Source organism: Mesoplodon mirus (genome assembly GCF_964341445.2).
Source record: "Mesoplodon mirus genome assembly, chromosome: 8".
Lineage (NCBI taxonomy): Eukaryota > Metazoa > Chordata > Mammalia > Artiodactyla > Ziphiidae > Mesoplodon > Mesoplodon mirus.
In genome coordinates this window covers 31,577,634-31,603,675 of record NC_138984.1, presented here as the reverse complement: position 1 = coordinate 31,603,675, position 26,042 = coordinate 31,577,634, and the positions used below count along the sequence as shown (strand labels likewise).

At 38.9% G+C, this 26,042-nt stretch overlaps 1 protein-coding gene across 2 annotated transcripts in view; it reads left to right on the top strand.

The window, feature by feature from the left end:
* The window catches only part of PARD3B (par-3 family cell polarity regulator beta), a 1,069,130-nt gene that overhangs the window by 457,652 nt on the left and 585,436 nt on the right, over nucleotides 1–26,042 (top strand). For both annotated transcript variants that reach the window (XM_082629936.1, XM_082629937.1), the window contains exon 4: nucleotides 22,001–22,110. In XM_082629936.1, coding sequence (XP_082486062.1) covers nucleotides 22,001–22,110 — 110 coding nt within the window. The remainder of the gene's footprint in view (nucleotides 1–22,000; nucleotides 22,111–26,042) is intronic.

The window sequence follows — 26,042 nt, the reverse complement described above, 5'->3', positions numbered from 1 at the left end:
TTTCACTTAGCATAATACTTTCAAAGTTCATCTATATTGTAGCAAGTGTCAGTACTTCATTTATATTTATTGCCAAATAATATTCCATTTTTTGTATATGCCACATTTTATTTATCCATTCATCAGTTTATGGACATTTCTGTTGTTTCCATTCTTTAGCTATTGTGAATAGTGCTACTGTGAACATTTATGCACAAGCTTTTGTGTGGACATACGTTTTTATTTCTTTTGTGTATATACCTAGGGGCAGAATTCCACTAAGGAACTGCCAGGCTGTTTTCCATGGATACCACACCACTTTGCCTTCCTACCAGCAGTGCATAAGGGATCCAGTTTTTCCACATCCTCACAAAGCCTTGTTATTTTCTGACTTCTTGATGATAGTTATCCAAGTGGATGTGAAATGTTATGGTTTTCACTTGCATTTCCATTTCCATGAAGGTTTTGATTTGCATTTTCCTCAAGGTAGAATGGATAGTTCTTAAAATAAAGAAGTGTCAGAGTGACAAAGACAGAAACTGGGAGAAAGTACAGAGAGAGAAAAGAATTTCAGAGATGGAGACAGAGTCAGAGTTGCTTAGAGAACTGGCTAAGAGATAGGGCCTGGTAGGCAATGCTCCATAGAGACAATTTTTCTGGATTATGGCCATGGCCCAAGCCTCAGTGGTGGTGAAGTTATGGCCCTTCAGGGAAAGCCAGGGGTGAATTTGTGTGTGGCTCATTCTCTCACACAATATTCCCGGCATGAATTTGCTTGTTCAATTTAATCAAAACAATTTGGGTGTGTTTACTTCTCCTACCCGCCCCCTTCTCAACTCAGAGTGCTCGTGTCTGCCACTCTATCATCGATTTTGCATTTGCCTTCTCTTAGAATGACTTCCCCTATTTTCTCTATCCATTCTAATTCCATCCTAAATATTAGGATTAACACTTGGCCCACCTGCTCATTACAAACTCTCCTGGTCTTTTGGACAACACCATTGTGTTCCTTTTTAGCCCTTGTACTGCACTTAGGAGGTTTGCATCACTCAGCTTCATGCTTAATGATAAAATTGTCTTGCATTGTTTGATTATTTTATGTGAGGTTTCACATATCCCAGTGTGTTCCTTAAAGGGAAATAATGGGTTTATACTACTTAATATTGCCTATAAACCCAGAAATATGGGTGCTTAGTAATAATATAGGTGCTTAGTGCACCTAACATTTGTTGAATTAAATCAAAGTGTTACTCTTCCATTTCCATCTAAACTCTTCTTAGAATTTCATGAATGCAGACAGATTCTCGCTGGCCTTGGGGAAAAGAAAAAGTGCCCTTCTTATAAATTCATTCATACAGCACAAGGGGAAGAGTTTATTTTATACTTTTAGATAAAAAGTTTGTTTCTAGGTCAGATTACATTTACAATTATAACATTTCTTTAAAGAGTTGCTAATTCATAAAGGATTTGGGGAATGCCATCAATGCTTGTTATATTGGGGGGACTTGTTCTATGTATGAAATTATTTTTGAAATTTCTGTCTGTGTTGTACCCACCAAACTTCTGTCTGTACCCACCAAAATCAGGTGGGTAATAGTGACTTAAGGTGATGTTTCTCTCCAAATGTTAAAACCCTAGGGCCATGGCAGAGGGGCATTTCAGTTTAGAGGTTCTGTTGTTGAGTTGTCCCCAAGGTTAGTCTTTTGGAACATTGTACTCCACTTTTGTCCTTGAGCTCTCGTTCTGAAATTAGAGATGGGCAAAGTCAAGCAAACAAGGCAAAGGTTAATACAGGCAGGCTAATAGGAAACAGATGGGAGTCTTCAGCCTGAAGTGAGGTCCGGCTAGAAGCCTTCCCTCAGAGACCCAAGACAACTTGAACTGGAAATTTGACCAGGAAGGGACTCCCCAAGCGACCTGGCTTCAGAGCACCTCAGCTGAAAGGGCGGCAGAGTTCAGGGAAGGGTGATGGGTGACAGAGGGACAGAGAAAGCACGATGACCTGTAGGTTGCCTCAAAACTACAAATTTATAATATAGCAAATAAAGGAAATGTGAATGATTTCATTAACCTATATAGGCAGGTATACAACTGGAAAGGTGTTCTGAAAAGAACTACTTGAATAGTTCAATAAAAATACATTGACACTAACTGAATCCCAATTTTAAAACTCCCCTGAGGATTAGGGAACAGATTCTGAGTAGATGGAGTGTAGGATAAAATAATTATTTAGACTTTTTATGACACAGTAAAATTTACTGTAAATGGTAAGCAAATTACATACCATAGATTTTCCTGATTCTGACCGAGTATTGGGGCCATAAATTGTGACTCACATTTTAGGGTTAATTTTTTCAACATCTGCTTAGACTGCCTCTGGAAGTGGTAACTTTGGAAGGACTGATGACAAAGTGGAACCAGAGTATGTACGGTTGCTATGTGACAAGCAGGAAGGGACACATTTACTGAACACCTATTATATTGTAGGCATTATGCCAGACATTAATATACATTTACTTGCTCATTCTTTTCATTGACATTGTGCCTTTACTTTTAGTCCTTACTTTAAATATGAGGAAACTGAGACACAAGGAAGTTAAGGGACTTGACCTACTCATACATGAGGTAAATGGTAGAAACAGGAATTCCATAGCACACTTTTTTTTGGTATATTTTACCTAAGGTGCATTGTTAGAGTGCCAAATTCTTTTACCTGATCAAACTCCTTTTGCTTTTATTTTGAGAAAATAAAACAAAAAAGAAAATTCAAAATATCAGAAGTTACCTTTTCATATATATTCAAACCTTTATTTGTATTATCCTTATATCCATAATGTGCTGTCTTTAGTAATCACCTGCTTATTTTATTGTTTAGTTGAACAATATAAATATATAATAAAATAAGCCTAATGACTACAGTCAGTCGAATTAAAAGAGTTAAATTTTAAATGGTATATTCCTGTGTGAAAAAAGTGGTTATTATATATCCTGTCTAATATTACCTGAACATATTGTCTTCAATATATAATTCTATTACTTTATTAAATAACCATGCCAGTATCTTCTCAAACCAGTTCACTTTTATACACAATATCTATGCCTGAATTCTAACAGAAATCAGAATTTGCCAGCCAACATTGAATTGGAAAATGCCTCCATTCAAAATTTCCTACAAATGAACTTTAGAAGTGTATTTTAAATTTCATTCTAGTGAAACCGACTTAGAGTGAATCTTAATGGGCTAGCACAAAATAGATTTTGGATTGATTTTTCCCATAAAATATGCAAAGCCCTATTTTTAAGTAGATTTTTTTCCTCCGAGATATTGCTCTTTTTCTCTGTTTAACAATGAATTTGTCTTAAAACATTTCTTTTTAAACGTTACTTAGATTACAATAGAATTAACATCTTACAGTTACCAGGGTGGATGGAAAGTATGGAGGAAGACCAGATTTTAGACCACGCTGACTTTGAGTCAGTGTTTTGCCTGTAGTTCTCAAGAATTATGTGCAAGTTTTACTGCATTTAAAATGGTTAGCAGGCTCAGTTCTTCAGAATATTGTCATTTGTTGAGCAACATAGCCCTGCACAATTGTAACAAGCCAGAACACGGTTGTCCCCCCCGCCCCTTTACCTCACAAGTCTGCCAGGCAGACTGTATACACCAGACAACATCCATGCAAGGCGTCCCTCTACATCTTTCTCTTTTGCTTGCTTCTTGTTAGTTACAAAGATACATACTGTGCCAGGCACTAAGCTGGTTTCAACAGCTATTTATTTAGATTGTGTGAACTGGAGCTGAACTTGAACCCAATTAATAGCAACTGAACTTGAACAAACTGATATGAAATCATTACAGGCTCAGTTCCCTGGTCCATTATCCCTGAAGAGATCATCCGACAGCACTCCAGGTGCCTTTTCTATGCCAAGTCTTGGTGCAGTGCCCAATCAGAGAGTGTCGGGGGGATTAGAAGTTGGGTTGCATCGGAGTTAGCTCATTACCACATTCGTGATCGCTTTCACAGAGAAGAGAGGTGGTGATCCCACTGGGGAGGGATTGCAGAGAAGGCTTTGTTTTCAACACCATCTGGCACATGGTTGGCACTCATTAACACAGCACAATGTCGATTAAAATAATAATTGTACACGGTAGCAATGCTGCTTAGATAGGTCCCCACCTTTGGCCTCCCAGCAAAGGAAATGGAAGAAAGGGAAAGCTGAGGAAAGTTGCCTCTGGTAACCATGATCACTGAGTTTGCATCTTTCTTGGTACCTAGACCTTCCCCAATTCATCTACCTTATTTTCATTTTCATGTATTTATTTATTTTTAGTAGCAGTGACCTTTTTCATTTTGGACTGGGGTTACGATGAGCCCGACCATGTTCCCAGTTCCCAAGCACCCTACTTACGGCACTCCAGCTATATATCTAGACACTCCATGCTGTACTGCAGCCAGAAAAAATTGTGAAAGGACATTCTATAGAGTGATATTTCTTCTGCAACTTGAATTAAATATAATTGAGGGTTTTAGGTTTTCCTCCTTTAACCCTTATATTAATGGACTCAACCATTCAGGTGATTAGTAAGACTGAATGTCTTTCCTTAAGAAAGCAAGTGTGGATTTACATTAGCATCTCTAGGACTTTGGTCTGGCAGAATCTGCTTTGATTTGTTCACAGGAGTCTCCATGGCAGGCTGCACTGTGCATGGGGATAGGAGTGCAGGCTTTCAAAGGCATCTGCTCGGGTTTGAATCTCATTTTACCATATATTAGGTTTGTGAACAGGACCAACCTTCTCTGTTTCCTTAGCTATGCAGTGAGGTAAAAGACATCCTCAAGCTTTGAATTGCTTGAATAGCTGTGAAGACTAGCAAAGCACTTAGAATTGTGTCTGATGCTTGGTAAGCTCTTGATGAGGTTTAGCTATGATTATTTTTCCCACAAATGGTAGCACGTACTAGCTGTGGTAATGGAGGTGGTGGTGAAGTGGGCATCTGATCAACTCTTTCTGATAAGACTCTTAATTAATTCCTTGTTATGCTAGACCAAGGTGAGAAGAAACCATTTAATATGGGTACTTTCCCTATAGATATATAATATGTTCATACCATGATAGTTAATGAAGTATATCATTCGTTTCCAGGGCAGATTTTGCATATCTTATACCAGAGAAATTAGTTGTATATCTCAGGGCTGTAGGTAGGTGCTATGGTCATGTGGTCCTCTCTGGTGGTGGAACCATGGACAGCATGACCTCCAGCAACCTGATGATTTGCATCCTGTGATGCTGAGTGTAGCCAAGGCTTTTTATTCTGTTTGCCATTTGGGATGTGGAGAAGACTTCAAGAAACTGGCTTTCCGTGAGAGTGTTTAAATATCATTCATTCCACCAAGAGAAAATGACACACATTTTAGATGCAGGAGAACGATTAAATGCATTTGGTTGAACCAGCAGCACTAAAAAGGGCTGCATCTTTGTTTCATTGCTGTTTATCTTCTCCCCAGCAGCAGAATATTGAGCTTCCACAGGCTGTGATTCAGTTATCAATGCCGAGTTAGGTTGGGCAAGAGCGTGTTCAGTCTGCGACACTTAGATAGCAAAGGCAAACTGCTCACGGCCATTCGTCAGGAGTTCCTGTGTGCCAGTGATTGCATGCTTGTAGCTCATAATCAGGATGATTCACAGCAACCATTAGCTGGGCTTACTGGGGCTGTGTTTTCCTTTTGGACTGCTGTCATTGCCAGAAATGTCAGCATTTCTCCTGCAGACCTGCCCGTTTGACATATGCACGGTGCCCTTTCCTTGGGCTAGAAAGCTTGCTGCTAACATCATGGGAGGCTTTTATTATCCTGAAGGAGTTGTCTCCCACCAGTCCCTTGGAGAAGAAACTGGAATAAATGCTCTGTTGTTTTTTTCTGAAGTGATACTCTGGGACTGTTGAGAGAATTTGTGCCACAGTGTTCTCTCGGGAAGCCTGGTTTCCAGATTCCCTGCCTTGGTTTCACTATGTACACACTTGAGAATCAGCAATGAGATGTCATGGTATTGGTTTTTCTGGATCCGTGGAACTGGATCCGTGGTCTGGATTATTGTTGAGCAGACGTGTAAAAAGCCAAGAGTGTTTCTGGGTTTAATACCAGCCCGTCTCCGAGATCCAAGGGTGCCCCCTCTCCCGTCCCTCGACACACATATGCTTTGTATCTGACCTTATAAGTTGAATCAGCAACTGGAATTTCTGATGCTTCATTTAATTCTGTGTATCCTGGTTCGGGCTCACCTATATCCCTGCATGATTTCTCAACCGACACCTGTCCCAACTCTGGATTATTTACTTAATTTAACAGACATCCATGCAGTACCCACAGTATGCTAGAGTCTGGGCATACAGCGGTAAAAAGCTGTACAAGTCTCTGCTCTCAAAAAGCTTCCATCCTGGCTGAGTCAGTAATTATACATGTAAACAAATGATAATATCATTGCAACAAAGAAAATTAAACAAATTAAAGGAACTCTGAGAGGACTATTGTTAGAGGCGAGGGAGTGTTCAGAACAGAGAGATCAGCTAGCGCAAAGGCTCTAGGGCAGTGTGGATGCATCAGGGAAGATCCAGAGCCCAAAAGGAGGCCAGGTGGCTGGAGTGTAGTGAGCGAGGGGAAGGGGAGTCCGGTGAGAGAAAAGGCCAGATCACCTAGAGTCTTGTAGGTCTTGGGAAAGAGTTAATTTTACTCTGATGGAGAAATGAGGACTGGAAGCAGGATAGTGCTAAAATCTGATTTACTTTATGTCCCTGTTTCCGCCTCTTTGACTGAAGCCCAGCCTCCAGTGGCAGAGTACTAGCCCCTATCCCAGCTTCTGCCTAGGGGTTTGGTATTTAGCTTTAAAAATGTTCACGCATACGTGTGTACTTGGTTTTGCTGTGTCTAAAATATGAACCAGCTTTGCTTCAGGTACCAGAGCATTCCTCCACTATCTACCATCCTCCACCACCACTCACAGCCCTTCCTGTCGGGGGCGTTCTCTTCTTCCAGAGGCAGAGGTAACCCCTCCTGCTCTGCAGCGTCTCTGTGCCTGGTCCCCACCACTTCTCTTACTCTTCTTACCCTGTCCTGTGAGTCTCCTTTCCTATGGGCTGGGAGCACGTCTCAGGCGGTGCCCTTGTCTTATTCCTCTAAGTTTTTTCCCAACTTCTACTTCAGTGTCTTGAACATAGTGGAAGATGCATGCATGCATGCATGCATGCATGGATGGGTGGGTGAATACCCACTAAGAGATTACTTACTAAAATGTCACATCTCCTAGGAAGACCTCTCCAACAGCTATTATTATGGTTCTCCCTCTTGGCTCCTACAGCACTTTGCAGTGACTGCTTGGATATCTTTAGTGACATTGCCTCATGCATTATTGTGTACAAGTCAGTCTCTCCAGAACCCTTTGGGGGTCAAGGACTATGTCATACTCATCTTTGTTTCCACAGGATTTAGCACAGTTCCTAGAACTTAGCAAGTTTCCAGTAAATGCCTATACAAAATAAATGTTAAACAGGATATAAACCTCCAAAAACAGACGGACTCTAGAAGTAGGTTATCAGACTCACTCCTGGGCTAGATGTGTTTCCTTAAGGAGTTTGTAATCCCCCAGAGACTTCCCAAGTCAGTCTGATTTAGAGGTTTTTTTCTTTTCTTTTTTTCTGTCAAGAAATGTTGACCATGATTCAAAGCAAAAAAAAAAAAAACATGCATTTTACATTGCAACCCAGCAAACACATGTGGTATAACTCTTCTATAAAACAAAGCATAGCTTTACTATGTGTAACACAATCTGTTATTTTCTATACCATCCATGATTTGAAATGCTGATTATGACCCCTTAAATTGATTTTAAGACTCGTGAATGAGTTGTATCCTACATAGTCAGAAAATCCTGCTTTCAAGGATCAAGAGATTTTCCTGAGATGGATTTCAGAGAAAGCAACATGAACTCTACTGGCTCTTTGTTGAATATTTGCCCAAAACTAGCAGTGACCATGTGGTACACAAATAAAAAACGCTGTCATTGACAAACAATCTGTGTACTGTGGGAGAGCCATTGTCATACAGAATTAAATTGTTTTGAATGATAGAAAGTTAGTAGATGCAGGTCTCATAGTCATTCAGTCCACCATATTTGTACACAACACTGTGAACGTTCTAGGTAAATGTGTTGCTTCTAAAATGAAACCATGGGCCCACTGAGATGTAGGGAACTTACCATTTCCTTTGCCAGTACATTTATATAAATATTACCATCGTTAAGTGTGCTCAAATAGCAGAACTATTTCAGTCTTTTTATCTCTTTAAAACTAATTTAAATCTGAGCGTTAAAAGACTGTTTGATACCATATGTTTGTTTTAGATAGGAAACGAAATCTATTCTAAACATAAGAGTTTATGGAATCTGTATTCTGAACATAAAGGCTTATGAAATTAGTATATAGGCTGTGGTAGATTACTGCGTGATCACAGATTCCTCCCATCTTAGTATGTATTACCCTTTGTAATGTGACTTTGCTGCTGTTCCCACTCAGAGGGAGAGTGTGTTTCCTTGCCCCTTGCTAAAATGTGTTCTCATATGCTTCGCTAAGAATCCAACATTTGCTGGGTAATAAGTCTTTTTATTGTGGTGTGTAAGTCTAGTCTGAAATTGATGGGTTTTTTATTCAAAGACCATTTAAAAGCAACTTTTGAAAATGCCCAGGAGCTACGGACAAGGAGTATCACAGGCCTTTTGTAAAAATGTTGGATAGTCTTCAAGAATACAGCCAAAGTCAGTCACAAACTGGAAAGATACCCATCATACATCCTGTATAGCTGTGTACATGGAAGAAACACATTAAATGATTTAGCAATGCCACCAGCATAGCTGAGCAGTCATCCTGTTTCCTTTTGAGGCCCAAATACCTCATCTGTGGAAGCAACCTGCATGTGTACACATGTGTATGTTTTCTAATCTAGCTAGATAACATAGCAGTATTGGATGACCTAGACAAGCATAGTACAAAGACAGTTCTGATACCGTCCTTTCATGTATAGCTTATAAGAGCAATTCCTTCTTTTCTGTGTCAGCGTTTTTGGAAAACAGCCCTGTGTATTGGTTTGCTTGCCCTGAGAAGACCTGGAGATGAGATTATGATCCTTCCTCTCAAATTAATGGAGGCTTGTCTCAGGAGCCATTTGACAAGTTCAGATACTGGCCTCTTATCAGCACCTGCAAGTTAATGCTTTTCATAGGTCGGAGGTCTGTGTTAAGTTTTGTTATCAGATTCCCTCTGATCTTGGTAGATTATGCTTTAATTTGCTATTCTGTGACTTCTTATCATTATTGTCTATTTCATGCTATTCAGTTATAATAAATACTAACCTAATATAATGCAGTACTTATGGATATAATGGACTTGTGACATAAGCTGGGTAAAACAGGTATCACCTTCAAGTTAATAAACATTTCACATTCTGGCATAATTTGGTTTATTCCTAGGATTTATGCAAAAAAAAGTGTTAAAAACTTACTTGTTCTGTCACTTATAATAGTCATAGATATTCAATCTTTGGTCTATTCTTTTAAAAATTTTTTTTAAATATTTATTTATTTATTTATTTTTGGCTGTGTTGGGTCTTCATTGCTGCACACGGGCTTTCTCTAGTTGCAGCGAGCAGGGGCTACTCTTCATTGTAGTGTGTGGGCTTCTCATTGCAGTGGCTTCTCTTGTTATGGAGCACAGGCTGTAGGCCTGCGGGCTCAGTAGTTGTGGCTCATGGGCTCTAGAGCGCAGGCTCAGTAGTTGTGGCGCAGGCCTAATTGCTCTGCGGCATGTGGGATCTTCCCAGACCAGGGATCGAACCTGTGTCCCCTGCATTGGCAGGTGGATTCTTAACCACTGCACCACCAGGGAAGTCCCTGGCCTATTCTTTTAATTGACTGAAACCCAGTCATTACTGTGACTCTCAAAACTCCATTTGTAGAAAATATTTTAAATTCAAACCGAACTCTGTATTTCCCATTGTTAGGATAGCAGGCCCTCTAGGTTCAAATATCTTTTCCTTGAAAGCTAGAGCTTTAATGCTGTTAGCAAGAGTAGTTTGCCCCTTCTCTTGAAGAATCACAGAAACATAATCTAGTTTTGTGCCTGTGGCCTTTGAATTTTTTTTTTTTTTTCGATACGCGGGCCTCTCACTGTTGTGGCCTCTCCTGTTGCGGAGCACAGGCTCCGGACGCGCAGGCTCAGCGGCCATGGCTCACGGGTCCAGCCGCTCCGCGGCACGTGGGATCCTCCCGGACCGGGGCACGAACCTGTGTCCCCTGCATCGGCAGGCGGACTCTCAACCACTGCACCACCAGGGAAGCCCGGCCTTTGAATTTTGATGCATGTTGAATCTGATGTTAGGAGTTACACAGAAAAGTCAATAATGATCCGTGGATCATTGCCTCACTGTGCCACTGGGTGAATAAGTCTGCTGGTGTAATGTGCTCCAGCTTGTGTAATGGACCTATTTAGTAGCAAGACAGCAGCCATATGAAACACATGGGTGGTCTTCAGGGTACTTTGAAGTGGATTAGATTTCAGTTATCTAATGTGAAGTCACAAAGGTTTGGACAGCTGGGGCCAGTTCCACATCATGAGTAGAATATGACCCCTTGCCTACCGGATGCATAAGGTAAAAGGTACCTGAGGTCACTGCTGATCCCTGGGCTCCAGGAGTAGCTGTGTGTCAGCAAGGGAGGTCTCCACCCACAGTCACAAATGTTGGAAAAGTCTCCATGCAAGAGGAGACAGGAGAAAGTCAGATTTTCCTCTGGCACTTTTATTAGACATGTTCCCTGTCAGGGGAGCCCAGTTTCTCTGTTTTCTGGATTGAGCTTCAGTTGATTGACTCTTGTTTAGAATCTTAAGTGCTATTAAGTAGAAACCATGCCTTCCCCATCAGAGGAATTAAGGCCCTGAGAGGCATTAGGTCCCTTTGCTACAACACAGAAGACAGCATTTGGGGCATAGAGGCATTGGCATAAAACCATCTTTTGAGTGTTCCTAAGAGATAACAGTGGCTCCATAATGCCCGACTTTTTCCAGTCCTTCCAGGGACTTTGAATACTCCAGTAAAATGTAATGATCAAAGGTTTCAAATGCAACTGATAAATCATATAGATTTGTGCCCAGGATGCCTTAAATTGACTTATGGATGTTTCTCATCTATCATGAAGGACTTGGTGATTTGAATTTGGTACTTTGATGTTGCCAGTAATTGTTTGCAACTGCAGCTCAACGGCCTGAAGGCATTTCTTGATTTTTCCCTTTCTCATCTTGTAAGGAACCTAATGAAGTAGTCTTTCAGAGGCTGTTTTCAACTCAGTGGGAGCTGTGGCCTAAAATCTAGGACAAAAGAAAGGTTCCATAAACACTTCCTACAGACCAACATCACTGCCTTAATGAACCATCCCAAATGTGCTCCACACTGAATCAAACAGTCCTCCCAAGTCCAAACCTCCTCCACTGGACACATATCCAAATACACTTTACGGTTTTTATAGGGGAATTACTAAAGAAACCATTTGGAAAAGATAACTCCGCCTAATCTTTTAGTCAACATGTTTCATATATTTATAATCTACAAATGTCTTTCCAAAATGTATTTTAATCAGTTCTTCAACACTTGAAAAAAAATGCTGTAGATGGTCTCCCTTTGGAAGCCACAGTGTTATTCAAATGAGATTAAGTAAAACTCTCCCATTTTAAGACCTTCTAGTAATTTTCTTCTAACCAGATCACTCAGTCATTTTCACCTCTACTTACTTGGATCATGCCTGTTTTCTAACTGAGCAAATATTATCAGGATCTGTGCAAGGATGTCCATCTCTGGCCTCTAAAATCATATGCCCCTCTGCCTACTATAAATATCTGAGTCATCATTTTATACCAGTTTATCAATTCATATATGTTACACATTTCAAAATTCTGTTTAAAAGTCAACTCTCCCAAAGAATCTTTTCAAGTAAACTCAACTGTTTTCCTTCTACTTCTTCCATAGGTTGCCGTAAATCTTATGAATATAGATTATTCATAAATATCAAGGATGTAAGACTGTAAACTAGAGAAAACTGAAAGATCAGCTGACCAGGCAATAGATCCCTTTGTAAACTACAGTAACTGATAAGATTGTAGTTAATATTTTAGAGCCTCTACTGGAATTATTTAACATTGGTGTTGATGTCACTTTTATGCTCATTAATCATTAAGTTGCAAGGGTGATAACATATGCTGCATTAGTGTGATAGTGTTTGTTTTAAAATAAATGTTGATGCTGAAGAAAAAAAGTGTTAGGTGAAGCGAAACGAACCTGACAGTAGCAATTTATTTACTTATTGGGGGCATAGACCCCTTTCACGAACCAAAAAAATTCCCTTGTCTGAGACATTTCAGAATCCAAAGATTTCTGAATTTAGAGGTTGATCTTTGTTCTTCTTACTGTGTTTAGTTCAATTCAGCAGGCATCTGTTAAGTACCCACTCTGCTGGGGATCCTAAGTGATTGACTAAGGCGAATTGCTTGCTCTCAAGGAGCTTACAATGTAATGTTGCCCTACCTTACTCCTCCCCATCACTTGCCCCCTCTCTCTCATATTCCTGTTTAAGAACTTGCTTTATCCCTGTCTGTCTTAAACGCCCACATTTATTTGTGTACGTGTTTATTATCTGCCTTCCTTCAGCTATTTACAAGCACTATAAGATTAAGACCTTTGTGTGTTGTGTGCTGTTGTATCCAGAATGCCTAGAAGACTGCCTAGTATATTTTAGGCATTAAATGAATAAATTAAGGGGAGACAAGAAAAAAATACACCTTTACAGATAAGACAAAACAGGATGTGACATACCCTAAAAAAGCACAGAAGCAGATCCACATTTTGTAGGGCTCTCAGGTATGAAACTTGGGGAGATCACTATTTAAGAAAAGGAACATAGATTTTGCATGCAAAAGTATAAATGACTGCTAATTCAAAATGAGAAAACATTCCAACAATTTTTTTTAAATTAATAAAGCTAATATACTAAAGATATCAGAAAATATGAAAAAATATTTTATTAATGATATATTAATTGACTGTATCTTAATTAATGCTTAAAATAACTTGCTTTTTTTTACAGTTTTGACTGCATAATCTTTAATAATCTCTTCATATGTAAGATTTTTTTATACACTGAATAAACAGATAATTCAGTCTTGGCTGTAGTATGGTAATAAAAATGTTTTTTGTTTAAATAGTATATGTAATATATAAACATGGGGCTACACACATACATTTTTATAATCTGTGAAATGGCTACAGGTTTGTGTCTTACTAGCATAGGAATTTTAATTCTATGCTATGTTTTCAAATATATTCCATATAGAAGAGGACTTCCCATTTGTCAAGATATCAGTGAGAACTGAATTATCTGATTACTGAATTACATATAATTTTATACATGGAGTGAGTGAATTTTCCTTAGACTAGCTCCTGGCTTTATACATTTCAAGTCTTATCTTCCAGCACCCACACTATTCCAATGCTGGGTGCAAAAAGAGCACAGTCATTTCATCATGTCACCTGGCCTTGTACTTTTGTATCGTGAAGCTGGATAAACCAACATAGTGGGTAAGAGGGATATACCTATATTCCTCCAAGAGGACTGGCATAGAACTATACATAGAAGTGTCTATAAACCACACAAATATATATAGTCCACTTTATTCAGATGAAATGTATCTTCAACTCACTTAACTGAATCTGGAAATGTTCTTGACCACTCTAGGTTCACCCAACAGAAGGGGCAGTATGCTGGAGGGGACATCAGAGTTGAAAGAGATAACAGAATTAACCTATTGCAATTAAACTATTTACTTAGGTAAAATTTACAAAGTCATATAATCATGTGCTCATGTTGCTAAGGTTCTACCTGGGAGCTTGTGAGGGGCCCTGAAGTTAGGCTTCATTAACCCCACAGCAAATCTGTATCAAGGAAGTAGAGATCTTTATACCTTCAAGGATGGACAGGATTACAACTGATTGCAGTAGTAGAGAATGATAATTTAGGGGGTAGAAACAGCATACACGCTGAGGTCAGAGTCTGCAAGACATTTTAGGCAATGACACGTAGTCCCATTTGGCAGATACTGCGTGGCAAAGAATGCAGTGCAAGATGTAATCTGAGAGGTAGACTGGGGGAAACCCATTAGGTCCTTGAATGCCAGAACAAGAAATGGGTGGTTAATATGCATGTCTCACATCCCTTCCATTCACCTCTATGATTCTGGAGCCTTTAGCTGGAGTCATTAATTCAGGTATCTTTATTTGTTTGTTAATGTTTTGTGCTTTTTCTAGTGTATACCTTTCAGAGACCAGGGCCTTTGCTTCTGTTGAACCTTCACTGTAACTTGGCATTGTTCTTTTATTTAAATCGTTTGAATTTACTCTTAACCTAAAATGACCACTTTTGAATTTCTTCCATGGGTGTTGCCAAAATACAGTGTGCTTTGTCCTTTTATTGCTTGTCATTGTTCTTCATATAACACTTGAGACGTAGTGCATGTCTAAGACTTGGCATTAACTGACTTTCAATAGCATGCGAAAATTGATATTGCGATGTGGTTTAAACAATATGAAAAACTGTAGATTTGTATATGTCAACTGGATAAAATGTGAACACTTCAATAGGAGAAAAAGCATATACCCTCAGGAATGCGGCAACAATATATTTCGAATTGGAGGCATAACAATCTTCAGAGAAAAGTATAATTCCCGGTAAAAGTCAGTTACAGACGCCCTCACTTGTTTTTATAGCAATGGCACTCCAATTTAAGCAGCTTTCCAAATACTAAAAGATATCTTATCAGGTGTCTGCTCATTCATAATTATTGTGTTGCTAGACTGTTCTGTGAACTGCTTGTGTTTGTTCCATTGTGTGTTGAACAGGCTTTTCTGGGGTTTCGCAATCCAAAATGAAAGAAAAACAACACTGTTAGGCAACTTGAACTTCTTTGCTCCTTTAATGGCAATACTGGGAGTCTCTTTTCTAATGGAGTGATATTTAAGAGTAAAGTACTTGGACAGCTAAAATTCTGCTAAAATGTGACTTGGTTTCTCTCATGTGGTTTTTCCATCACGGTGTCGGAAAGCATGTCACAGCTGCTGCATTCATCACAGGCCAGGCACCAGACCTGGTCAGGCACTCCTGTAGTGAAAGTGATGTCTTCTCCGGTACTTTACCATAAATTGCGTTGCTATTGATATCATTACCAATTTGTTTTATAGGTCTCCAGGTTTCAGTGAAGGGGAGTTTGTTAGGCATCAGTGGAAAAGCCCTATCTCATGCCCACGAAACATACACACACACACACACACACACACACACACACACACACAATCTAGTTGTCTCCAAAAGCAAATGATGTACCACTTTCACTAATCTCTTTTTTTTTAATTGAGGCATTTGAGGGTTAATAGGAAAAGGATATTTAAATCATTGACAAGAGAGACCATGCCCTCTGAGAGAGGTGCTGGTAGGCCTTGACTAGTGGAGTCAGGCATCTTGCCAGATATGCCCATGTGACTATGGGTTGATATCCGCCTTTTAGTTACTCAGTTCCCAGCGCCCTTTCATTTGATCTTCCTATCCAAGCCTTTCCATCTGCTGACCTTTTTCGATGAAAAGAATTGCTACCACATTGAAGAGACATCATTCCCCTTACTTCCATGCGCTCACCCACGTAAAGATGTGACCCCACAATGGAAAAGTGTCACGTGGATAAAACTGGAGTAGAAATCAAGGCCAAAAGACTTAGGAACTTAATTTCTCTGGACTTCAATTTCCTTATTGGCTCTGTAACTCACAGAACTGTCTCTTTTCAGATCTGGAAGGGCCTTTGGTGTAGCTTATCCAACATGCTTCCTTAGTTAATGCAGAGGACTTGGACTCTGAGGTACAACTCAGCTGTCTCCTGGGGGGCACGTAATGCCAGGACCACCTTTAGAAGGCAGGTTTCCTCACCCTCGCTCTTTTTGCACCATATATCTGAAGGACATCTCCATACTGTAATGCCAGATGCATTCAACAAGTGTTGAAGTGCAAGATAATTAAAAGGCATTCTTCCAGGTACTGACTAGGTACAAAGTCTGTTATGGAAATGTACTGTATGAAACTGAGATGCAGCTAATGCATCCTGTTAATATTATTAATATACTACTAATATTGCTTACCTGGCAGGGCATTTCTTTTGCTATTTATCTCTTTTTAAGTCCCTAAATATGTTAACCATCTGCAATGCATTTTCATCATCAAGTGAAATATTTACCAGTTGAGATGTATTTCAACAGCCTTTTCCCCCAACTATATTTGTTTTGTTATCTATCCTAAGTGTAAGTAGCATTGGAAGGAGAGTGTGTTTTCTTTCTTCAAACTAGGTGTTTTGGTGACCTGCTAATTCAGTAGCACAGAAGTAATCCTTCAGGGCAAAGGAAAACTGAATCTCTACAAGGACCAGCCTTTACCCCTCTTTGCACAAAAATAGTTTATCGTGTTAGCTCCAGTTCCTTTCTCCTCCCTTCCGTCCCACCTCTCCTCTAGGCTCACCTCTGTGGCTCTGTTAACCACACGCCATTCTAGATACACTCTGAAAATCCTCTGAAGATTCTTTGGGAATATAAAATTCTGGTTTTCTCATTAGTTTGCATGCAGTGCCATTTGTAGGCCTGTGCTGATTCTTCCTGTTTTCCTTTGTTTACCTTGTGTTTGTCTCCATCACTCATTCTGAAAGCCAATATGATTTCCAGTATGAACTTCATACTCACCTTTATGAATGCCCGAAGATCTAGTCTTTAATTTCTCATGCCTATCAAGACAGATTAAAAGCAAATCATTCTAACCTTCAGTGGGCAAAGATTCATGTTTTTTGTTTTTTGCTGTTGTTGTTGTTTTTCTGAAACAAATCATAACAGTTGCTAAAACTTTCCTTTTGCTTGTTCTTCCTCAAGCAAGAAATCTAAGAATGGTTTTAGGTTTCTTTTGGATGCTCCCTCTCATTTGCTTTGTATGTCATTGAACTTAGTCAATGAACTTAGTCATTGCTAAGTTCTCCTGTGTCGTTCTCTAGTTTCTTACTCCATTTTTGCCTGTGACTGCTGAGTCCCTCTTTCTTCACATAGCTCCTCTAGCCTCTTCGTGCTTGGGGCCTCCCAGTTCTCACAGAATGCCTTGTCAGTGTCTTAACTGGGACCCCCTAAAGCTTTCCAGGTGTCAATCACCCTAGGACGAAATAGCATCAGTATTGATGACAAGCTGCCCGTTTGATTTTGCTCAGGAGAATCATTAACCATTCTTAAATAAATCCCTGCTCCTATTCACCATGCAACTTAGAACTTGTGCCTTTGTGACATTTGACACGGGACTCATGTCTAAAACCATTGTTTGTTTTCTCTGCCCACTGCATCATGATATGGATGATTCTTCTGGATCTGGTTTCAGTCTCTATAACTGCCTATCTTTCTGAGGCATCTTTCAAAACCCCCCAAACAGAATTTCATATATAACACATCATCTGGCATTTAAGCTGATTTCTTCCCAAGCACCTCCTCTAAACGGGGAAAGCAATCCCTCCCGGCGTGTGTGTGTGCACCATTTATACCAAAGAGACAGCAACCTTTGTTTAAATAGATAACACCTTAAATTTGTGTTGGACTTTTTTTTTTTTTTTTTTTTTTGCGGTGCGCGGGCCTCTCACTGTTGTAGCCTCTCCCGTTGCGGAGCACAGGCTCCGGACGCGCAGGCTCAGCGGCCATGGCTCACGGGCCCAGCCGCTCCGCGGCATGTGGGATCTTCCCAGACCAGGGCACGAACCCGTGTCCCCTGCATCGGCAGGCGGACTCTCAACCACTGCGCCACCAGGGAAGCCCAAAATCTAATTTTTAAATTCCAAGCCCCATTTGAAGGTGAGACTGAGTTACACTTTAAAGACAAGGAAAGAAACATCGTACTGTATAAGAGAAAGTAATCAGAAGTACTGAAGATGATTTGGGCAAATCCTTGGAGATATATATATATATATATATATATATATATATATATATAATAGGGTAAAAGGCACATCTGGCTGAAATGAGAGGGAGAAAACTACATTTGGTTTTTGGAAACTCCTGGGGGTGGGGGACAAGGGGGTGTACATAAAATATAACCTCTGCGCTGAAGGAGTTTATAACCTAACAGTAAAGATCAGACACTAAGAACTACAGTGTCGGGACAGTGGAGAGGACCTGGGCTTTGGAATCAAATAGACTGAACTTCACCTCTCCTCGCTCTGTGACACTGGACTGAGCCTGCGCGTCCGGAGCCTGTGCTCCGCAACGAGAGAGGCCACAACAGTGAGAGGCCCGCGTACCGCAAAAAAAAAAATTAGATTTTAAATCACCATGTGAAAGGTTGTTTAAAACTCTCTGAGACAGCAGTTCCTGTTTAAAGGTGCTCATTGGAGACAGCCAGGGAGAAATTAAGTGACTCAATAGGAGACATTTAAGTATGGAATACAGAAAAGTAGGGGAAAACAGAACTTATTCCTGATGAGTTGGCAGTACGTTTAAAAACGACATACAGATGGCCAAGAGGCACATGAAAAGTTGCTCAACATCATTAATCATTAGAGAAATGCAAATCAAAACTACAGTGAGGTATCACCTCACACCAGTCAAAATGGCCATCATCAAAAAAATCCACAAGCAATAAATGCTGGAGAGGGTATGGAGAAAAGGGAACCCCCTTACACTATTGGTGGGAATGTAAATTGGTGCAGCCACTATAGAGAACAGTGTGGAGGTCCTTGAAAAACTAAAAATAGAGCTACCATATGACCCAGCAATCACACTCCTGGGCATATAGGAAAACATGGTCTGAAAGGATACATGCGCCCCAGCGTTCATTCCAGCACTGTTTACAGTAGCCAAGATATGGAAACAACCTAAATGTCCATCACCAGAGGAATGGATAAAGAAGATGTGGGACATCTATACAAACGGAATATTACTCAGCCATTAAAAAGAATGAAATAATGCCATTTGCAACAACATGGATGGACCTAGAGATTATCATACTGAGTGGAGTAAGTCAGACAGAGAAAGATAAATATCTTATGATATCCCTTATATGAGGAATCTAAAGAGAAATGATAGAAATGAACTTATTTACAAAACAGAAACAGACTCACAGACTTATAGAATGAATTTATGGTTACCAGAGGGGAAGGGTCAGGGGAAGGGATAGTTAGGGAGTTTAGGATTGACATGTACACACTGCTATATTTAAAATGGATAACCAACAAGGACCTACTGTATAGCACAGGGAACTCTGCTCAGTGTTATGTGGCAGCCTAGATGGGAGGGGAGTTTGGGGGAGAATGGATACACGTATATGTATGGCTGAGTCGCTTTGCTCTGCACCTGAAACAATCACAGCATTGTTTTAATCAGCCATACTCCAATATAAAGGAAAAAGTTAAAAAAAAAAAAAAGATCTAGCTGCTCTACAGTTTGTTTGTTTGTTAATGTTCCAAATAGTTGGTCCACGGGTACAAAACTGAACTGTCATCTTCTGGGAGACACCCTATAATACTGTGGCATATTGATTGATTATAGAAATACAAATACATGCTATTATAAAATTATGTTTTAAATAATTTAACATTTTGTTATTAAAATAGCAGATACCGACAGTAAGTCAAGAGTCAGTCATGTCTTTAGAGTTGAAGGAAAACTATATAGTGTGGCTTATTTGAGAAAAATATATTTGTTACCCAAGAATAATGTCTTTCTTTCTCCCTCCTTTACTCTCTTTCCCCTCACCAACACACACACACACATTCTGTATATGTGTATGTATATATGTATATATGTATATGACTCAGCTGAAAAAAACAACATAGCTGAAATTGTCAGTCACTGAAATATTTATTTCTGTGCCTCTAAATCAATGTATTTTGTGACCTTGGTATCCCAAACAGGTTTAACATGTTTTTTATTTGTTTGTCTTTTTCCAATTTGATATTATTGATTGTTGCAGTGTACTAGTCTGGGTTAAATGCTTGGAAACAAACCAGAGTTTCGTGGAGTTGGCCCCATGCTCTTTTTAATTTTAAAGATCATGGGTTGCTTCTGAGGATATTGTGTTTAGAGTGTCTGGTTCACTTTGTGTTAATGGTAGTTCAGGGGCTTAACCTGAAAGGCTCTTAGTCTTTAAATCACCTGAAGGAGGGAAAAACATATTGGTGTGGAACTGGGACTCTATTGTCTAAGATTTTATGGTACTTTCTCTTACTTTTACTCCTCTTATTTTTTTGTTTTTAATATTTCTTTCAGAGAATAATTGCCAACCATAGAACTATTGGTATGTCACTTGCTTAAGAAATGTTTTAAAATAATACAGCTGAATGTATATGCAACACAGAAACAGACTCATGGATATAGAAAACAAACGTGGTTACCAAAGCAGAAAGGGAAGTGGAGAGGAACAAATAAGGGGTACAGGATTAACAGATCCACACTAATATATATTTAATAGATAAGCAACAAGGATATACTGTATAGAACAGGGAATTATACCCATTAGCTTGTAATAACCTATAATGGAATAGAATCTGCAAAAACGCTGAATCACTCTTCTGTACACTTGAAACCAGCATGATATTGTTAATCAGCTATACTTAAAAAAAGTTTTAGATGGAAGTGGGCAATAATGTAGTGAAGTGTCTATTAATAAAAAATAAATAATGGAATGTGAACTTGGGCTTTATAATACCTTTTGGCATAGTGTTTCCTCCTCAGTAGCACATTCATTTCTTATTATAAAATAAGTTATTTTTTAAGAATCAATTTCTAACTGAATAAGGGTGAAAAATATTAGCAATTCTCTGTTTTGTTCACAGAATAAGGATGTTGTAGCACATAGAAAAATCAGATTTATAAATAACTTCAAAATGGATTCACTTTTTATAACTGTACCATATAAAATGAGGTATGAAAAACGTTATTTTAAACTGCAGTAGCTCGGAAGTTAGGGAATTACTTTCAGAATATTGATAAACAGAGGATTGCATTTCTACTGTTTCTTTTTTCCCCGAAGGCACACAAATAAAAAGTTAATTTTTATAAGAGAGCGATTGTTAAGTCACAAACAGATTTTTTGAGAGTTTCTTCTATAGTGACCAGTTGTGTACGAAACAAATTATTTTCAGTCTAATTGCAGGCTGAGTAGTTGGGCCACCCTCTCTGCTAAGGTTGAATTTCATTTGAACTTTCTAATAGTATGATCTGTTTTCAGAATTTAATAACTGACTCAAATATTTAATAGTGGAAGCTTTCATTATTAAAAAGAAATCAGGATATATTTTTAGAAGAACTAACTTATTTTCCTTATCAGTTTTATCTACTTTAGGAGAAAAGGAGGAGAATGAAACCAATCTCTTTGTGTACTTAAATAGACATTAATGCTATAACCCCAGCAAATAATTTATTTCAGTGTATATCATCATTCCAAAGAGTTGGGAAGCTCCAAATGGCATTAATAACTATTCTTCTAGCTCTCCTGAATAGCAAATTGCACTGACTGTGTGAACCTCTTCACTTGTCTGCTGGATAATCATTCTTTTTAATACTCAAATATATTTTCTAGACCAGTTTTCGATTGTACACTGTCAACTTTTGCATTGCCTAACAATTTTCTGTTAAGTAGAATGGCTTGTTTTGAAATGCAAGTGGGGAAAGCTGAGAGCTGAAAGGTTTTGTTTCCATGTGTCATTCTATAAATAGATGACAAAAGATCATTAAATGGATTAATTTATAGGCATCCTTAGAAATAGAATGTTTTTACATAAAAGCATGTTGTAAACCTTTTTAATTAAATTGCATTGTACCATGCCCTCTCTTCCCCCCCAGGGCATTCTTGACCTCTCACCTCTTGTTTTGTCCTACAGGCACTCCACTGCTGGTGAGGAGAAGCAGTGACCCAGCACCAAGCCCACCTGCTGATGCCCAGCCAAGCGCTTCACACCCCAGTGGCCAGAGTCTGAAACCTGTTATTCCAGTAGGTATCCTGCCGTTTGCATTCCTAATGAAAGATCAAAGCGCCTTACCCATAAACTAACTGGGACTTTGCAGTCTTAAGTAAGTGGATAATTAGAGCTTTTGATAGGATATATAGTGTTAGTTATAATAATAGCTAGCATGAGCTATGGCTAGTATATAGTTATAGTGATAGCTATTATTTACGGAGCACCAATTATGTGCCTAGCACTGTTAAAAGGGCTTTACATTAAGTCATCTGTACTTCCACATCAAAGTACAAACATGTTTTTGTCTCCATTTCACTGATAATGAAATTGAGGCAGAAGGAGGTTTAGTGATTTGTCGAAGGTCACAGCTAGTAAGTGGCAGAGCCGAGATTTTAACCCAGGTGGTTTGGCTCCAGAACCTATGCTCTTAACCAGTGCACTATACTGTTGGGTTTCCCATCCTTCTCCTTCATAATGCTCCAAGAGGTAGTTTATCTATTTCCAGTATGTTAATACAATACAGTGCTTTGTGAAGTCATACCATGGTGAATGGTGATAGAGTTTCAAGCTACCAGTATCACAGACATGTGGTACCAGGACTGGGTTTCTAGATCTCAACATTCAAATTAAGGAAAAATAAAATTATATACCAAAAGTGCTTAAACCTAGGTATACCTATAAATGCTCTACATAGAATTGAGAAGTTAAGTGGAGAATAGTTTCCTGAAGAGACAATGCCCTCCTTCCATATGGAGCTGTGGGATTTTTCTGCTAAGTCCTGAGTTGCTTTGAAGAATTGTAATTTTGGTTCATCCTCTGAAATAGCCTGAGAGTTAGATTTTGGATAATGGCTGCGTATCACTGCAATAGGTGATCTTCAATAATGTAAGCATATTTAAAAGTCTCCTAAAAGCAAGTCTCTTCTCCATTTTAAGTCTCACTGTGTGTAGTGCCTTCAGAACAAAAGCAACATTTTTGGTATGTAGACATGCTAAATGAGCTAAATGGATTCTCCCAGTTTGGTATAAAATATTCTTATCAAGAACCAGTGTTAATGTGTGTGAGGTAGGAGTCACCATAATAAATCATGGGGTAATTACTCATAGGTTTGCAGCAATATTCGGGCATGTTTCTTTTGTTAAGCAAGGGAGTGTCCTGAAAGTAGTTTAGATGTAATGTTTTCTCACTTCCCATCCTTTTAAAGAAACATATTTAATGGAACATTACTTTAGTAAAAATCAGGTGTGTGTGTTCTGTTCTAATGATGAGTACAAACAGAACCAGTATGTGGTATGCTGTGTGTGTGTGTGTTTAATGCCCACTGATTGAGACCATGTTAAGCCTGAATATATTTGGATTGGAGGAAGAGAAGAACTATAAAAACGAGAAGAATTACATAAAAGAGAAAAAACTATAATTTACTGCTTATTTTTACAACATTAATACACCCTGAAACAAAAGTGTGATCTGTGTTACCATGATTTACATGCAGAAACCCCACCAATATTAGGTCTGTGTTTCTATCACTTAGGCTCTGTGTTGAGACCAATTGAAAATACAACAATATAGCTTGCCCTAGAGGAAATGAGGGCTACTATCTTTCTGCTAGATTCTGTATCCTTACCAAAATATGATATTGTTGAATTCCAAGTTGAGGTATTTGGAGAGGGAGGTGTATTATTACTAGCAAAAATGCAAATTCTTATTCAAGAAGAAATGCTGGCACCGAAAATCCTTTTACCTAACCTATGCAAATTATCGAACATGGGTCAGTCCCTATGTATCAACAGTAGAAAGGAAAGCACATTTCCTCCTTCCCTCCCAGAGTTCTCTGTGGATGATGAAGTTCAGACCTGAGACTCAAAGAAGAGAATCTGGTCCTTGCCTTGCCCCAGAATAATGGCACATCCTAGGCTTCTCTTGCCTCAATTGTAAAATAATCTTCATGCAAACTTTAATCCTTAATGTTACAAGGAGCAGGCATTGTACCTTATTTATCTTTCTTTCTCTAGTCCCAAGTACATGGAAGGTACTCAGTGTATGTGTGTTGGACGCAAGACTAATATTAGTCTGGAAAAAGTCCTAGAAATTCTCAGCAATTACCCAACTTTTCTAACTCAGATATTCTCTCTGCTCCCCCAAAGAATCTGCCAAGTGAGTGTTTATCTGCCCTAAGGTCTGGATCACCCCAGGCAAGTGTAAAGTTAATAAATGAAGACATTTAGGTGTGTCTATTTTTTACCTAGAAGGAAAATGCAGTTTGCGTGTGTGTGTTTGTGTGTGTGTGTGCACACGTGTGTATGTATGTATTATAACTCTCTTCCTTTATCCCTGCACATCCTAACTCGTGGGCTGGTCAGACCTGATTGTCCAATATCATAGCCACTGGCTACATGTCGCTATGGAGTATAAGAAATGTATTTTAAGTGTGGCATGCACACTAGATTTCAAAGATTGAAATATGAAAAAAGTAATGTAAAAGATCTCAATAATTTTGCATTGACTACACATTGAAATGATACTATGTTTGGTAAACTGGATAGAATACAATATAAATTGTTTTCACCTATTTCTTTTTACTTTAAAAAAATGGCTACTAAAAAATTAAAAATTACATCTGTGGTTCACATTCTATTCCTATTGGACAGAGTAGCTCTAGACCAAAGTAAAATTGGAAATAGCACTAATGAAATGGTTTGAGACCCTTGGGAGAAAGTTCTTTGAGTTGCAGAATATCTCTGGGATAACAGTATGATTAGGTTTGCCTGGGGCAATCCTAGTTCATGCCTGTTGTTCTGGCATATTTATTAATAGTGTCCCTGCTAACTCTCAGAGGTGTCCATGTATGGATGATAAATTATGTGGTAGCCTACGCATAGCCCTGTAGTCACTTGTATTGTTTGTTCAGTGATCAGAGGAGTAGCCTTTCAAGGAAACCATGGGGACATAAGAACGACAACTCTTACATGGGAGCACACTGCAGAGAGCGTTCTGTGTGGCAATGACCTGAGCCCAGGTAGTACAGAATCTGAGAATATGGATTCTTCTCCATCTCTCAGATTCTGTAATTCTACTCGATGCCTCCTCCACTTCAGCGACACCATACTTGATTCCTATGATTTGATAAGTGATGACGAACATGGGGAGCCTGTGATAATGTACCCATGTAGCAAATAATATGAAAAATAATTGCTTAAAAAGCTCTGTTCAATTGCATTTCATTTCAATATCCAAGAAGAAAGGCAATGACAACAAAATTTCCATCTCTTAAACAGAGTGTTCATATGTAAGTTATTCACAGATGGCAGGGCCCCAAGTGGGTTATATTCATTCATTCCCAAGAAATGAAACTTACTTACAACCCACAGCATAAGAAGCTGTAAGGATGAATATTTGACACATTTGATTATATTGAAATATTGCCTTTAAAACCACAGTTGATGATTGTTATTTTTAGTTGTATTTCATTAGGCTTGCTATAGGGAGGAGAGTTTTCTCTGATGTCTGGAGATATGTTTTTGAAATGTCAGAAAAGTTGCGCTTGTTTTCTGGCTGGTGAAGTTATTACATATTGGTTATTTAAGATGTACACCATCAAACAAGTTGGAGTTTTAAAAAAGGGTTTAAATTAGAAAAATCAGATCCTCTGCAAGCTTCTAATTCTGTGTATACTGCAAAGCCACTAAATCTCAGTATTTGTCACTTAGAGTACCACCAGATAAACAGCACAGGAATTTGTTTCCTTTCTTCCTCTTTTCATAAACCTATCCAGTTAATCAGAATAGCATGATTATTATGTGCAAATAGTAATGACTGTTTTTCAAGGAGTAGAAAAGTCAATTCTACTGACTGCTTTTGAATCAAAGAAAGAGAATCCTGGGGGCAAGATATTGTAGTGAGAGCCTCCCTTATGGGCAGTCTTACCTTCCTTGCCTTGATTGTAACCTGGTGTTCTTGACTTAAG